Below are 15,511 nucleotides of genomic sequence, written 5' to 3'. Positions count from 1 at the left end.
TTTGAACCAATGGTGATTATTGAGTTCCATGGTTTTTGTAAACATGATTGAAACGTACTCTCACAGGATTTTGCTGTGTTTTGTTTGAAAGAGTTTAAAATAGTCTACAAAGATCTCCATGTTGATCTTGAAAACATAACAAACCTTTCAAAACAGCCATAATCAGGGCAATAAAAATATTGATGTTTTGTTTGCCTTTGTTTTGTTCTAGAGAACTTTACCTCAGTTTCATGCAAGCCTCCTTCTCCTCCTCCAAAAATAGAAAGGAAATTTCCACCTTACAACGGTTTTGGTTCTGAAGAGGATTCTCTCCGTACCTGCATAGGCCTCAAGCCCACACCTCATCGGAGGAACTTCAAGAAGTTTATGGAAAAAGACAGGTGCTTGAGGGAACCATGATTTTAGTCTGATCTTTCCCAAATGTGTTTGGGGTTTATAACATAGTTCTCATGACAAAACAGATGTCACGCAGCTCATCTAATTGCAAGTCCGGGGAGACATTATTATAGGCTTTTAATGAGGTTGATTAACATGCACGTATTAACAGGTTCTTACTTGAGTGCTTATTTTAGTAAGTATCATCTGGAGGCCCCTAAAGTAATATTATCTCCAATCTATGTTGCCTTTCCATATCTATCTATATGTCTGTCTCCCGAAGATGGGAAAGATGTAGAGTAGGAGTTAGCAAGCTCTTTCTTAAAGGGTCAGATAGGAAATATTTTTGGTTTTGTGGGCCATACGGTGTCTGTCACAACCACTCAGATCTGCCTTTGTAGCGTGAAAGCAACCACAGACAGAATGTAAATGGTCGTGTGACTGTGTTCCAATAAGACTTTTTTTATGGACACTGACATTCAAGTTTGATATAATTTTTACATATCACAAAATATTACTCTTATTTTGATTTTGCCAACCATTTCAAAATGTAAAAACCATTCTTATCTCAAAAGTCATATAAAAACAGGTGGCCTGGTGGATTTGGCTCACTGACTGTGGTTTGCCAACCCCTGCTATAGAGATTTCAAGGATTTATACGTGTTTTTAAAAATGTTACTTGGTGATTAATGTTGTTGTTTTCACTTGAGAGGTTGGTTGAGTTCAGTAACCATAGATTTCTCACTTGGCTGAATATAATTTTAAATGATGGACTTCCAGAAGTATTCCTAATAGACATGGAGAAAAACCTGCCTGTAAATCATGCAGATAGAATGTAGACACTGCCCTTGGCTACTTTTTGCTTCTGCAGGGAGAGCAAGCCCTGGAGAAAGAAGTCAGGGGAAAAGTGGTAAAGTGGTGGGGAAACATTGTAGGTGCTTGAATAGGATGTGGGCTAAGGGTTGCAGTCCTGTGTGAGGCAAATAATGGATGAGGAGATCCTGGGGGAGAAACATTGATAAAGGGAATGTGGTAAGTCTAGGAGAAGGAGAAGAAAAAGACATCCTGGGCCGGGCGTGGTGGCTCAAGCCTGTGGTCCCAGCACTTTGGGAGGCCGAGACGGGCGGATCACGAGGTCAGGAGATCGAGACCATCCTGGCTAACACGGTGAAACCCCGTCTCTACTAAAAAATACAAAAAACTAGCCGGGCGAGGTGGCGGGCGCCTGTAGTCCCAGCTACTCGGGAGGCTGAGGCAGGAGAATGGCGTAAACCCGGGAGGCGGAGCTTGCAGTGAGCTGAGATCCGGCCACTGCACTCCAGCTTGGGCGGCAGAGCCAGACTCCGTCTCAAAAAAAAAAAAAAAAAAAAAAAAAAAAAAAAGACATCCTGAATTTCATAAAATTGATTGGGGTCAGGTGTTGTTGTAGAACATTCGAAGGAGAGAGAACAGTAGTTGTGTTATAGTTGTAAAAGTGGTAAAAATCAATTAAGAATTATATAGAATGTCTAAAAGTCTGCCTTTGCTATGACATGATGTCCTTCGTCTTTCTAGAAATAATCTTTTATTTTTAAAGACTTTAGGGTTCTATTTTTAAGTTTTAGATTTGATGCTTCTCAGGAATGGTCCCTGTACTTTTTAGAAATGCTAATTATTGTGCCTCCCCCCACCCAGATCGACTGAGATAGAAGCTCTGGGGAAGGGGCTCAACATTCTGAGTTTTCTCAAGTCTTCCGGGGGATTCTGAGACACACCAGTGTTTGAGAACCACTGATTTTTATCACATAAGAGGGTTGCCAGCTTATACTCTGTCCTCCCTTATCGAGAACAGTGTTTAGGTGAGGTTCCAGGGTAGGACTTTTGATGACTAACTTCTGTTTTTAAGGACAGCCACCCGAAGGAGGTGGGCAGAAAGAATGTCCCTATTGTAAAAGGAGAGGGAATTTTTCTTATAAGTAAACAAGATGAAATATTATCCAGGGTGTTGCTTCTGGAACCCAGGGGAAAACCGTTCTTTGTGAGTAGTTGATTTAGTCCCTCTTTCTGTCTACATTGGGTCAACTTGCCCACAGAACACTGACTGTAGATGGTATTCTATGTTCTTGTCATGTTTTCATGGCTGAAGGGTGGTAGTGTAGGCACAAATGTCTCTCATTTTGTTCTTTCTGTCCACTGCTCAATCTGTGCCAGGAATACACTTTCCTCAAGCTCTTCTCACACAGGGACCATGTTTCCATAGTAACTAGCACATTCAGCTGGAGACTTATACATGAGTTTGAATAACCCAAGGTTTTAAAACTGTAAGAACCTAAGGAAGATGATTTCACAAAGCATACAAAGAATAGTTTTTTAAAATACAAATAAACTGTGAATTGAGACATGAAATTGTACATGACACTTTGATTATATATATATTGCTATTAAAAATGTACTTGGTGCTATTGTTGTGAGGTTAATGCTGATCTATGAGTCATTGGAGGGAATAGTTTCAGATTAAAGCATATGAGCTTTTGGTGGATATAAAGATCTTCTTTATTATCTGGGTAGATATCACTGTGGTAGCCTGCTGGGCAGATTGTCTAGTCTGAGGAGGGAGAGCCAGGATAATATCTTTCTTGCTGCACCAGGCTGAATTAGTTACTCTGTTCTTTGTGTGCCCACAGTACTCTGTTGATTATATCTCTAATAATAATGTTATTACTATTGCTGATTACTCATAATAAGCCATTAGTGGTTACTATGTGCTATGTTACAATACTTAATCTAATTTAATTATCAAATCTTTGGAAAGTAGATAATGTTATTGTAAAACCCATTTTTTACATGAGAAAACTGAGGCTCAGAGAGGCCATGCAACTTCCTCAAGGTCACACAGCTAATTTTTAGTTGAACTAGGAACTGAACCCAGGGAAATCTGACTTCTGGAATTTACCTGTCTTTCGACAGAATCTATGCATATAACAGTGCATGTTAAGGACTTGTTTATGTAATTTGTGGGCTCCTTTTAGACCAAGAGCTCCTTGAGGGCAGGGGCCAGCTTTATTGCTTCCATAAGAGCTGGTGCTGACTATATATTTGGGGATCAATAGTTTGTCTAAGAAGAGAAGGAATGGATGAAGAAGTGAGCAAATAGAATAAATGTTCACTCATCCAGTTCTTAATCATGGATAGAAGAGACAGATGACTTCTCACTGGGAGGGTTATTATCCCAGACTTGTGCCAGTCATAGCCATATAGCATCCAAAAATTCGTGGTTTAATCTTCATCTCTGTCTTGTTACAGATATTGTCCATCTGCTTTCCCCACCAGTCATTTTTTTCCTTCTTTTAAAAATGTTTCCCCATTAATAAAAATAAGCCTTCATGTGTCTTCCAACCATAAGATTCTATAGCTGTAGCTATATTTGAGGTTTTTAGTAGGTGTATAGCCCTGGATGAGCCATTCATTATCTTAGTGAACAACTATTTCTTGAATCCCTGCTGTGTGCCAAGCAATGTTCTGAGTGTTTGGGATACATCAGCGAACAAAATAGGCACCAAGGCCTGCCATCGTGGAACTTATATTCTAGTTCTGGGAGGTGGACCATCAATTAATACATAAGTAAATTACGAAATATTTACAAGATGTTAAGTACCATAAAAAATAAAGAAGGTATTAAGTTGCTGTGGAAAGAATAAAGGCAGATTGGGAGTATGGGGCTGAGGAACGTTCTTGGTTGCAATTTTAAATAGTGTGGTCTTGAGGGACTTTACTGAGGAGAGGAAATGTGCTCCAGGCAAAAGGAACAGTCGGTGTAAAGGCCCTGAGCAAGAAGTGTGCTTGGGATATTCAAGGAGCATCCGGGAGGCCGACATGGATGGAGTAGATGAGTAAAGGGCAGAGCACATGGAGAAGAGATGAGAGTGTATGGGGAACTGGGTACACAGGGCTTTACGGACTGTTTAAGGACGCTTTGACTTTGAGTGATAAGGGGGCCATTAGAAAATTTGAGCAGAGAAGTGACTTGAGCTGATTTTCTTTTTAAAAGAATCATTCCAGTGTAATGTTGAGAGCAGACTATAGATGGCAATGGTGGAAATTAAGACCGGGTAAGAAGCTACTGCAGTAATCCAAGAGAAAAGTTTTGGTGGCTCAGATCTGGGTGAGTGCAGTGAAAGTGATGAAATTAAATAGTGGATCCTGGAAATATTTTGAGGGTAGGGCCAGTGGGATTCCCTGACAAACTGGTTATGAAGTATGAAAGAAGTGAGGAGTTAAGATGACTCAAAATTTGGGCTTGAGCAACTAGAAGGGTGGAGTTGCCATCCACTGAGATGAGAAAGACTGGAGATGGGATAGGTTTAGGGACAAGAGTAGAAGTTCAGTTTTAGAATGAGTTAAGTTTGGGATGTCTATTAGATATCAAGTGGCAATACCAAGTAGGCAATTGAATACATGTGTGAGTATAGGGTTCAGAAGATAGGTGGACATGGATACCATCAGCATGTAGATGGTATTTAAAGCCATGATACCAAATGGTATTAAAGCCTTGAGATTGCATGAGATCACCAAGGGAGTGAATATACATAGAGCGGAGCATGACCAAGGAATAAACTCTGAAACATCCCCAATTAGGAACTTGGGGAAAAAAGGAGGAACCAACAAAGGAGACTAAAAAGGAGCAAACAAGGAGGTAGGAGCAAAACCAAGAGAATGCTGGATCCCGGAAGCCAGTGAAGCAAGAGTAACACTGAAGGAGTGATCATTTGTGCCGGTTGCTGCTGATTGGTTAAGTTAGATAGGCACAAAAAATTAAGCATTGGAATTGGCATTGTGGAGATCATTGTTGACCTCTACAAGAGCAGTTTAGGTAGAGCAAACCTAATGGAAATGGATTCGAGAGAAAATGGGAGAAGAATTTGACATAATGATTTTAGATAACTCCGAGCTGTACATAGAAAAAGTTAAGCCATGGCTTCTGGACCTAGGAATTTATAATTTGTTTGGGGACAACGGGAACAAACACATTGTTAAAACAACCATCCAAGAGTACAAGTCTATATAGAGCTAAATTGGGTGTGACCTTACAATTGATGCAGGAGGTATAAGTAGGTGGTCAGCTGGAGTATTGTGATAAAAAAGAATATTCTGGGAAGTTTGAGAAGTAGTTATTAGGGAAATATCTGAAGACACTTGCAGTGCTTCTCAAAGTATGCCCAGGTGACCACCTTATCAGAATCTTCTGGGGTGCTTATTAATAATGCAGGTTTCTGGAGATGTGAGCTAGCTACTGAATCCCCCCATATCTCTGGGGATGGGACTCTGGATTCTGTATATTTAACAAGCTCCCCAGGTGATTTTTTTTTTTTTTGAGACGGAGTCTCGCTCTGTCGCCCAGGCTGGAGTGCAGTGGCCGCATCTCAGCTCACTGCAAGCTCCGCCTCCCGGGTCTACGCCATTCTCCTGCCTCAGCCTCCCGAGTAGCTGGGACTACAGGCGCCCGCCACCTCACCCGGCTAGTTTTTTGTATTTTTTTAGTAGAGACGGGGTTTCACCGTATTAGCCAGGCTGGTCTCGATCTCCTGACCTTGTGATCCGCCCGTCTCGGCCTCCCAAAGTGCTGGGATTACAGGCTTGAGCCACCGCGCCCGGCCATGATTTTTATATACAATAAACTTTGTGAACTGCTAGTCTGAAAATTTTATTGAGTAGATTATATTCTCGATTGATGAGATCTCCAGAACACTAGATTTAGGTAAAAAAAAAAAAAAAAAAAAAGGCATATTGAATGTGTGAAGAACCCACACTTAACATATACACTTATAAATTATAAGAAGTTAAATTTACAGTAATATTTCTTTTCCTGAAGTTAGACCTATCCTGTTTCAGTGATATTTCGGGTATCTGAAATGTTATGGCTTTTTTGTGTGAGAGGGGCTACCAAATCTATTTGTTACTTACAAACCCAATTATGTACCAGCGAAGATGGTTGACAAGGCATAGCTTCTCCCCGCGCCCCACGCACTATATGAGGTCTGTCTGAAGCCTGGGAACTCGGTACTGAGAAAACAGCCATGCAGACCTGGCTGCTTTGCTCAGGCTGTTTTGGGGTGAGCTTTCCAAACTGCTGCATACCATCTCACATGGGGCCTCAAGCGTAGGAATCTTGGTGCCATCCTTTCTCAGCCATCATTCTTGTACAGCCCGAGAAAGGGGCAGAGAAAAGCACTTTTTGCCTCTGCAAGTCAGAAATACTTGTTTTATTTTTCTAATCACTGTGGACACAAGGAAAGAATGATTTTCAGCCTAGGAGACCCTGCAAGGGAAGACTTCTGTGCATAGAGTTGTGACAGAGGACATGGTTTATTATCCTGTGTATCTCCCTGGGGTAATGATTTTAGTTATCAAAGACCTCTCCAAGGGTTTACTGTTTGTTACAAAGTCCACCTTTCACTAGCTGATATCCGCAGACATGCTTCTGCTGACAGATCAGAAATCAGTTTCTTCAGTGACCAGGCAATCAACTTTGGTAACTTTTAATTCTGTAATTTCATCCTATCTTTATCTATGCATAAAATTCTGAGTGCAAATTCCAATCAATACAGATCTCATAACAATTTTCCATAAACATTTATTGAATACTTATAATGTAAAAAGTATTATATTAGATAATGGTTAATAAGACAGTCTTTGTCCTTGGAAAACAGACTTGTAATGGCTTACAATATGAGTGATAAGCGCTATTAAAAAAAAAAAAAAAGGTGGGTCCATCCTATGTGTTATAGCATTTGAAAAGGAAAAGTTAATTTGTCTCTTGAAGAAAGTTGGGGGGATGCTGGGGAGCTGGAGGAGTGAGTCAGAGAGGGGAGGATGTGGGCTGGAAAACAGAAAAGCAAAGGGCATGAGACAGTGAGTGGTGAATGGGGGAGGTAGCCTCAGATACTGGCAGAGCCCAGGATTGCCCACGCAGTAGGGCTAGGTGCTTGCTCTTCTTTCCAGCATGATTATTGTGATTGGTGACTAGCCTCGTCATTAGAGAACAGCCAGTTAGCGCAGCTGGTTTGAGCAGTGTGTTTATGACGTTTGTTTTGGGTTCATTTTCCCAATGTGTTACCCAGGACATGTGAAGAATCAGAGATATCTTAATATACTGAGAAAATTCCTCTGCATTTAGATTTAGAACCTTAATTAGAAGACGGTTGAACTCTTTCACTTTGGACAGTTTATGCCTACTATATTAAAACCATATTATACCTTTTGCAGACTTTTAAAAACATAATATGTGGAAGATTACCTGTATAATGCTGTAACTCTCATTTCTGTTCCATTTAGCTATGGCTTCAAAAGCAATATACTCCGTTTTTTTGCAAAACTAGTCACAGACAAATGTGTTGACTTGGACAGGATGTTTGTTATTTCATATTATCTCAGTGATGACACCATTTCAGTGTTTGAACCTATAGAGAGGAATTCAGGTAAGAGATATCCTTCTCACAGTATTTTCTTGAGAATGTTTTAAGTGTCTCTTCATGTTGAAAATTAGGGAACATGATCTGGTTTTGTAGCCTAGATTATCTACAATAGAGGCTTTATTAAAAAAAAAAAAAAAAAAAACCCGAACAATAGAGTTCTTTTTACAAATCTCTTAAATGGGAACCTAAACATTTAAAATGATAGAAGTGAAACAGTTTTGGTTGGCTTAGGGCCAGGGGACCTGGAGTTACTTCCTTTTTGCCACTATCCCCACTTCCACTGTGACTTCTGAGGCACCTCTGTGGAACCCAAGGGCTTCAAATTCATGGTCTGGGTACCACTAGTTTTACTTGTAGCCAGCAAGCCAAGAGGAAGTCTGTATTCTTGATAGTCCTACTTACAAAATTTTTGTTTGGCTGTAAGACAAGAATCCCAGATACACAAATTCAATCGTCAGGGTCCATCTTTATCTGATCCTTCTGTCTGTTGAGGTTGTTGCCAAGGTTCCCGCACTCAGACCCATAGAATGCCTCTCTGCAATATGCTGGTACCACCGTCACTGCTGAGGAGAGCCATTGACTTACCCAATCATGGCACTGTAGGATCCTGTTCTTTGTCTCAACACGTTTAGAACTTTTATCTGTGCTGAAGACATGCATTTGGGAAGAATAATCAGTGATGTGCTGGTTAAGTGGCTCTTTGAAAAGATTTTAAAAGCCCTGATTTGTACTGTTTGCCAGTTTCCATGGTGTGAATACCCCAACCATGGCCAATTTCAAGCAGCCAAGAGTTTAAAAACTGGCTTGCAAAATCTCTGAAAATTCGACTCTCAGCTCCTATGAGCTGATATGAGCTACTTAGCACAGCGATGAGTAATGAATAACTTGTATAACTAAGGCTCCACAGTGATTTGAATAATGGATCAAATCTTAAAATATGAAATTGCATAGGGATGAATATAAGTCATGCTCTTACAGGTCAAAAATCAACTCTATACACTTAGAATGGGGGAGATGTGGCCAAACAAGTTGCAGCATGTGTGAAACAGAAAGCAGTGATGATAGTCAGCAGCAAGCTTACTAGTAATCACAGTGGCCATGATGGAGAACTTACTATTATCCTTACAAGGACTTTATGAGGTTAGATTTTGTGTTAGTCCAGCTCCTCCGAGAAGCAACTACCAAGACAGGATTAAATGTGCAAGAGATTTAATAGGGGGAATGCTGGTGAGGGAAAATGTGGAAGGAGCCAGAAGAGGCTGGGAGAGCTGTCAGACTATAGTGCAGTTCTGACACCTGTGAAGCTCAGAGGGAAGGAAGAAAGAGGGAGTCTTAGACTGCAGTGAAATTCTAAGAAAATTTCGACAAGGTCGACAGGGAGTCCTTGAGGCAAAGTTGCTAGTTGGAGGAGTCCTTGTTTTGTAGGAGTGAGCCTGTCTTACTATCCCTGCCTTGGTCACTCATCTATTGGTAGCAGCCCGTGGGAAGAGTGACCTCAACACACACCTGAAGATTGATTTAAGAACACAACAGCTGGGGCCTTCCATCAGTTATGTTCTTCACTATAGGCGACCTGAGAAGTACATTTTCTGGACCTCCACACATCTGATTCCCATTGTACCAATAAGAATTCAGAGAGATTAAATAACTCCTAAAGATCACCCAGCAAGTAAGTGACAGAACTCGGAAGCCTGTGTCTTTTTACCACCTATCATTTCTGAATGTGGTAGGAGAAGGGGGATGAAGTGGCCCAAAAGCTTATCTGGTCTCAGGCTATATTTATAGGTCTGTAGATTTCAGTTCAGTATCAGAAGATGCTGGAGTTCCCTGTTCAACTCTACTGGCTACTTTCCAAGAGGTCACAACAAATAATGTCTAGAAGAGAACAGATGAAATGGTGACAGCTCTGGAAACTAATATGAAGCGTTACTAAAAGAAGCAAAGGGATTTTACCTGTAGGAAAAAATGACTTAAGGGGACTCCCATAGTTACCTTTAAACACTTAAGTAATCTCCTTTACAGAAGTAGGGCATTTGCTACTTAATCTGCATGTCAGATTAAATATAAGACATCATCTGGGACAAATAGGTGGAAATATGCACAAGTGAGGAATTTTCTAACTGGTACTGTTCAAACATGCTCTAAAGATGAGTATCTTCCTGATGTTCCACACTCCCAGTATGCTGCTGGGCATATATAGGAGGTCCCTGCCAAGTGCTTATTGGACTGGGAAGAGAGTAGAGAGAGAGAAAAAAAGGCTAGAATTACACATCATTTTTTCTCTCTCTCTCTCTCTCTCTCTCTTTTTTTTTTTTTTTTTTTTTTGAGATGGAATCTTGCTATGCTGCTCAGGCTGGTCTTGTACTCCTGGCCTCAAGCGATCCTCGTGCCTCAGCGTCTTGCATTGCTGGGACTGCAGGCACATGCCACCATGCCCGGCTTTGCTTTTTGTCTTGAACACCCTTGCCTAGGAATTCTTACTCCTTCACTCACTGCCTCATTCTTCCCTTAAGTCCAAAACAATAGGCAATATTAGTTCACAGGTAACTTATATGGTGGTCTGTGCTTGAAGATAAAGTAACTCTGAAGGCAAGTCAGATGGTTCTTTTAAGAATAAAGGCTGCTCATGAACTTTTCTATTTTTCTATAGGAATTACCGGTGGGATGTTCTTGAAAAGAAGTCGCGTTAAGAAGCCTGGACAAGAAGTCTTTAAAAGTGAACTATCTGAATATATCAAGGCTGAGGACCTGTACATTGGAGTCACAGTGAATGTGAATGGTTACCTATTTCGTTTGCTCAATGCTGATGAGTATACCTTAAACTACATGGAGCAGAATACAGATAAGGTGAATTTACTTTGTGTAATTCTTCACTTGCCTCTCAGCCCTCCGCAGTCTGTGTTTTTCTTTCTCTAGGGCCTTTTCTTCTTCATCTTGCCACCAGTTTTACATTGTGCATTCATACATGTGGGCATGAATAATGGATTCGTGTGACTTGGCCACATGTCCCATCACAGAGGCCAGGTTCTTGTCTACTCTGTTTACATGCTGGGTTCTCCTCTGCCCAGCATCACAGATTCCAGGCACAGGCAGGAGGCAGGGCCAGGGTTGAATCAAGTTTCCTGGGTTTTTTTGCTGACACTAACAATGTTTTCAGAAAGAAATTCAACTACTATAGGAAAGGAAGAAAAATCTGGTGCCACACACTGTGCCGTCCCAGTTAATTGGCACAGGCCAACAGAGAAGGCCAAGACCTGAACAAACAGAAACCTCAAGGGAACTGAATAGTTGCTGGAGTTGCAACTTCCCATAACAGTGGCCACCTGAGGCCTAAATAAGGATTTCAGGATAAACTGGCGACAGTGAGCTCAAAGAGTTTTTTTTTTTTTTAAATAAGATGGCAGATGGGTACTGTTACTGCAGGTGCCATTATGGCAATGCTGTTCAGTAAAAATAACATATTGATAAAATCTGGATTTTAAATGTGGGCTAGTTCAGTGTACAAACATGTTTATTTGGGAATCATTGCCTAATATGGAAAAATCTATCTGGAAAATTTTATTTTAAAAGTTTACCTATAAGTGATAATATTTATGTACCATTTATATACATACAGTGCCAATTTTGTCTCATTTATATATAAAATGCCTGGGGTTAAGTTGCTAAGATCAGTGTCTCTGGGTACATCACATCATTCATATCAGTTTGGGTCCTCTGAGAAGCAGACGCCAAGACAGAATGAGAAGTGTGAGAGATGTCGTGGGGGAAATTTCTGAGAAGGATAAAGGGGGAGGGGGACAGGAGCGGGCAGGGGGGCCTTCAGACCAGGAGACAGGTTGAACCCCTGTGGAAGGAGAGAGAAAGGAAGGAGGGGTGGGTAGGGAAAGCCTCAGCTGACAGCGCAGCTCTGAGAATGTCTCACTTTCTCAGTGAAGGGGAGCCCCAGAGCACAGACTGCCCATCAGAGAGGTCCCCTGTCAGGCAGGAATGGCCTGGCTCTAGTTCCCCTGCTGTGCTGTGTCATTGGGTGGGAACAGCCTGGGGAGAGGGTGGCCCCAGCAGCGACATTGCCTGTGAACTCTGTGTGAATCTGGAAGATATGGCAGCTGGAGTCTGTCAGGCAATGATGCTCTTCTCCACAGGGTCTCTCTTGACAGGAGGCCTGCAAAGCGCCCTCCATGGCTGCCACACCATCTCTCCATTTATAGTCTTAGGGATGCAGGTTATCATAAAACCATGAACCAGGAGCTATTCGAAAACACTGAATCTAGACGAGAAGCTCAGTAATCGGGAGTTTAGATTTCTGGAAACCAGCAGGCCTGGCTTGGGAACCTGACTCCACGTTAATAGCTGAGGGACCTTAGATACGTATTTTTCCTGAGCTTCAGTTTCTTCATCTTTGGAATGGAAGGAACAACAGTGCCTATTTGATAGAATTGCTATGAAGATTAGATGTGATAATGTGTGTGAAGCTCTGAGCTAACCATGAGGCCCATGGTAAGCTCAATCAGTGTTACTATTGTAAATTAGAATTCTATTTCCAATCAGAGGGTGAACCTATACCGTAATATAAAATATATATAGTATAAATATAAGATATAAAGGTTTTTTTTTTCCTTTGGGGACAATAAAAGCAGGGTAGGACATTATCTGGAATCAGCATCCCAAGTGAAAACTGCATTATTTTAAAACTGCCCTTAACAAAGACATTCTAAGCAGAGAAAGTTTGCTATACTGTTTAATATCAGCCTGAAGAATCTTTTCAAAAGAGCTAATAGATCCTGTCATGGAAATAGATGAAAGGAAATGCAAAAAAGTGGGAGGAGTAGGGGTCTGCGATAGGTGCCAAACCACCTGGGTCATTTTCTGGTGGGAGAGAGGGATCTTTAGACTAAATTGCCATCAACGTTTTTATTTTAAAATTTCATCTTCTCATTTTTGATCTCTTAGCTATAATTATTTACGACCTTATGTTTCACTGGGATGCAAGAAGTATTCTTACGAGGTCAAAAAGCTAGTCACAGGATAAGAGACAGGAACAGTAGACAGCCCAGAGAATGACTGTGCGAGGGGTTAGGGTGCCTGTGTGGATCTTCCATACCCAGCCTTGCTCTCATTAGTGCATTGCCTAATGGATAACAGTTCCAGGGGGACCCCGTTCTAAAGATCTAGAGAAAATGGAGGGCTACTTACCCAGTTTTGAATCCCCATTTTCTCCGTTAGGATATCCCAACATATTGGGCCGATATCCAAGGGTTATAGGGAGGAGGCTGAGATGGAAGCAGGGGTTGTTTTCTGATCTCTGTGGCCTCGTGTTCCTTAAGCTCGTTTCCCTCAGAGCTGGGGCCTATGCTGATGTCAGCTGTTGTCCAGAAGCTATAACTGAGGAGATTCAAAGCTAGTCATGCCTTCTCGGTGTTGGTTTCTTTGCAAAGACAAACCTGCTAACTTCATGTGCACAGTGTGAAGTCCCTTTACTGGCCATGAGCAAGATTGGGCTCCTGAACTGTTAGGAATATTTAAATATGTTTTTCCTTTCATTTCCCCCTTACAGTATCCTTTCAGTAACCTCAAACTTGCCCTACAAAAGCTGAAGCAAGAAGAAGCAAAATCCAGAGAGCTCAAGCAGATATTCAGAGCTGCTGACCGTAAGCACACAAAGAAGGTGGATTATAATACATTCAGGTAAGCCATATTCCGCTAACAGTCATCTGTTTTCCCCTCAAGGTTGTCCAAAGAACAGAAAGAACTGTTTCTTTCCTAATCAGTTAACTGTTTTTTATTAGGAATTGGCATTTCTTTGAGTTTGTATTATTTTGTAGTCAAGTTTTGGCCACGAATACTCTAGTAAATGTTATGAATTTACATATAAAAGGAGTTTATACATGGGAACAGAGGGACAAGAGCATAGAAAGTCAGTTGGTGACATTGTCTTATGAATCAGGGAGTTGAAGGATCAGCAGAATGCCAGGAATGGTGCATCTGAGTGAGAAAGACAGAAAAAAGCACTGCTAAGAGCACCTCCCCACCACCGAAATCTGGGGGACAAAGGAGGGACATCTCCAGGAATGTGATGAAGTTGGAAAATAGTAAAAACTTCACCGATTATCAGAGCAAAGGTGATATGTATGCATCTGTGTATACGTGTGCTTGTACACATATGTGTATTCTGAAAGACATGAAAATACAGGAATCGAGGGAAAAATATGTGACAGTAGTGGGAAATATTATAACAAATCTTGATCAAGGTTTTCTCTAAGGCGAAGCTGAATTCTGGGACTATCCAGTGGCTGACCGAGGCAAATTTTCAAACAGCGGAAACACAGGGAAATTCAAATTCAGGGTCTAGTACAATTGTGAGACTTCTTAGGCTGAAAACAAAGTGAATGGAGCGTTTAGGAGAATAAATTAAATCATGGATGGAGGACAAAGGGGACTTTCTCTTTAGGCTGAGAATTCTGGCTCCTGACAAGGATAGTGGCTGAAAGCTATATAGTAAACTCTGCTTGATGCAGTCAAGATGTGGGCTGAGAAATGAGGAAGTGAGCCCAGGAGAGGGTAGCAGGGAGGTCTTTCCAACTTTGTGTCTGCAGTCGCCTATTGCATCACTACCTGGTGGCCTGGAGCCCACCATTAGGCCCGGAGTGTCCCAAGAGCTCATTTGTTGTTTTAACAAAGCTCTTTTGTGTCTCCAAAATGTTCTTTGGAGAGAAGCAGTCAGAGGACATATTTTTATTGTTTAGAATTCCCAACCTTCTGGGATCAATAAGAATTTATAGTTCTTCGTTATTGTTCATAGTCACATACACATGTTCATAGTGTTTTGGAAAATAAATGGAGACAGTAAAGAGCAGAGACAATTACTCAGGCCATGGGCTAATGGAAAGCAGTGGAGGAGAAAGCAAGAAATTTCCATCAGAAATGAGGGAGTGGTTTTGTTTTATTATTTGTGTCCTTTTACAAAAGCATCCATTTTTCCAACACTTGCAAAGTCTATTGGAAACACTTTAGTGAGTTTATAGGGCTTTTTGGGAAGCACTTAAGCCAGGCAGGCGATCCAAGGAGGAAAAGTTGCTTTGCAGATGGAGGCCTGACCCTAATTGTGGGTGGGATAAAGGACCACTATGCTGTGATTGGAGGGGTAGCCTCAAGGAGCTGCATGCTCAAAAAGAAGGACCTCCCCGTCCCAGAAATTCCTTAAAATGAAACTCAGATCAGGTTCAGGTTTCGCCTGGCTTGAAAAATCCTTCAGTGGCTTGCCATTGTCCTCACAATAAGATCCAAACATTTGACTGCAGCCAGCAAGGCCTTGAGTGATGTGAGTTTGTTTGTATTTCCAGTGTCATCACCTCTTTTTCTGCAGCCCTGTCTTTTGGCCTCACTGACTGTCTTTCGGTTTCTCAAACACATCAAGCTCTTTCCTGACTCTTGGCCTATGCACACCCAGTTCCCTCTGCCTGGAATGCAGTCACCACCACCCTCTGCATAGCAAACTCTAGGACTCATCTCAAATGCCGGCTCCCAGAGGGGCTTTCATTCAGAGGGGCTTTCTAGATCCTATCTAGAGTAGATCACCTGCTGTTATTCTTAGCCACTTGTTTATATATTTTTCCCAGCACTTAGCACAACTTACAGTTATTTTATTTAGAGATCTGTTTACTTGGGGGTAGTGCGTCTATGTGTGT

The 15,511-nt window shown here is 41.5% G+C and overlaps 1 protein-coding gene across 1 annotated transcript in view; it reads left to right on the top strand.

Moving 5' to 3' along the window:
- The window catches only part of EFHC2 (EF-hand domain containing 2), a 197,292-nt gene that overhangs the window by 101,025 nt on the left and 80,756 nt on the right, over positions 1 to 15,511 (top strand). The window contains exons 8-11 of the mRNA XM_077988768.1: positions 212 to 380; positions 7,687 to 7,829; positions 10,477 to 10,673; positions 13,381 to 13,511. Of these exons, the coding sequence (XP_077844894.1) occupies positions 212 to 380; positions 7,687 to 7,829; positions 10,477 to 10,673; positions 13,381 to 13,511 (640 nt within the window). The remainder of the gene's footprint in view (positions 1 to 211; positions 381 to 7,686; positions 7,830 to 10,476; positions 10,674 to 13,380; positions 13,512 to 15,511) is intronic.

Source organism: Macaca mulatta, chromosome X (genome assembly GCF_049350105.2).
Source record: "Macaca mulatta isolate MMU2019108-1 chromosome X, T2T-MMU8v2.0, whole genome shotgun sequence".
Taxonomy (NCBI): domain Eukaryota; kingdom Metazoa; phylum Chordata; class Mammalia; order Primates; family Cercopithecidae; genus Macaca; species Macaca mulatta.
The sequence above is the reverse complement of the archived record's forward strand: the minus strand, read 5'-3'. Positions and strand labels throughout refer to the sequence as shown.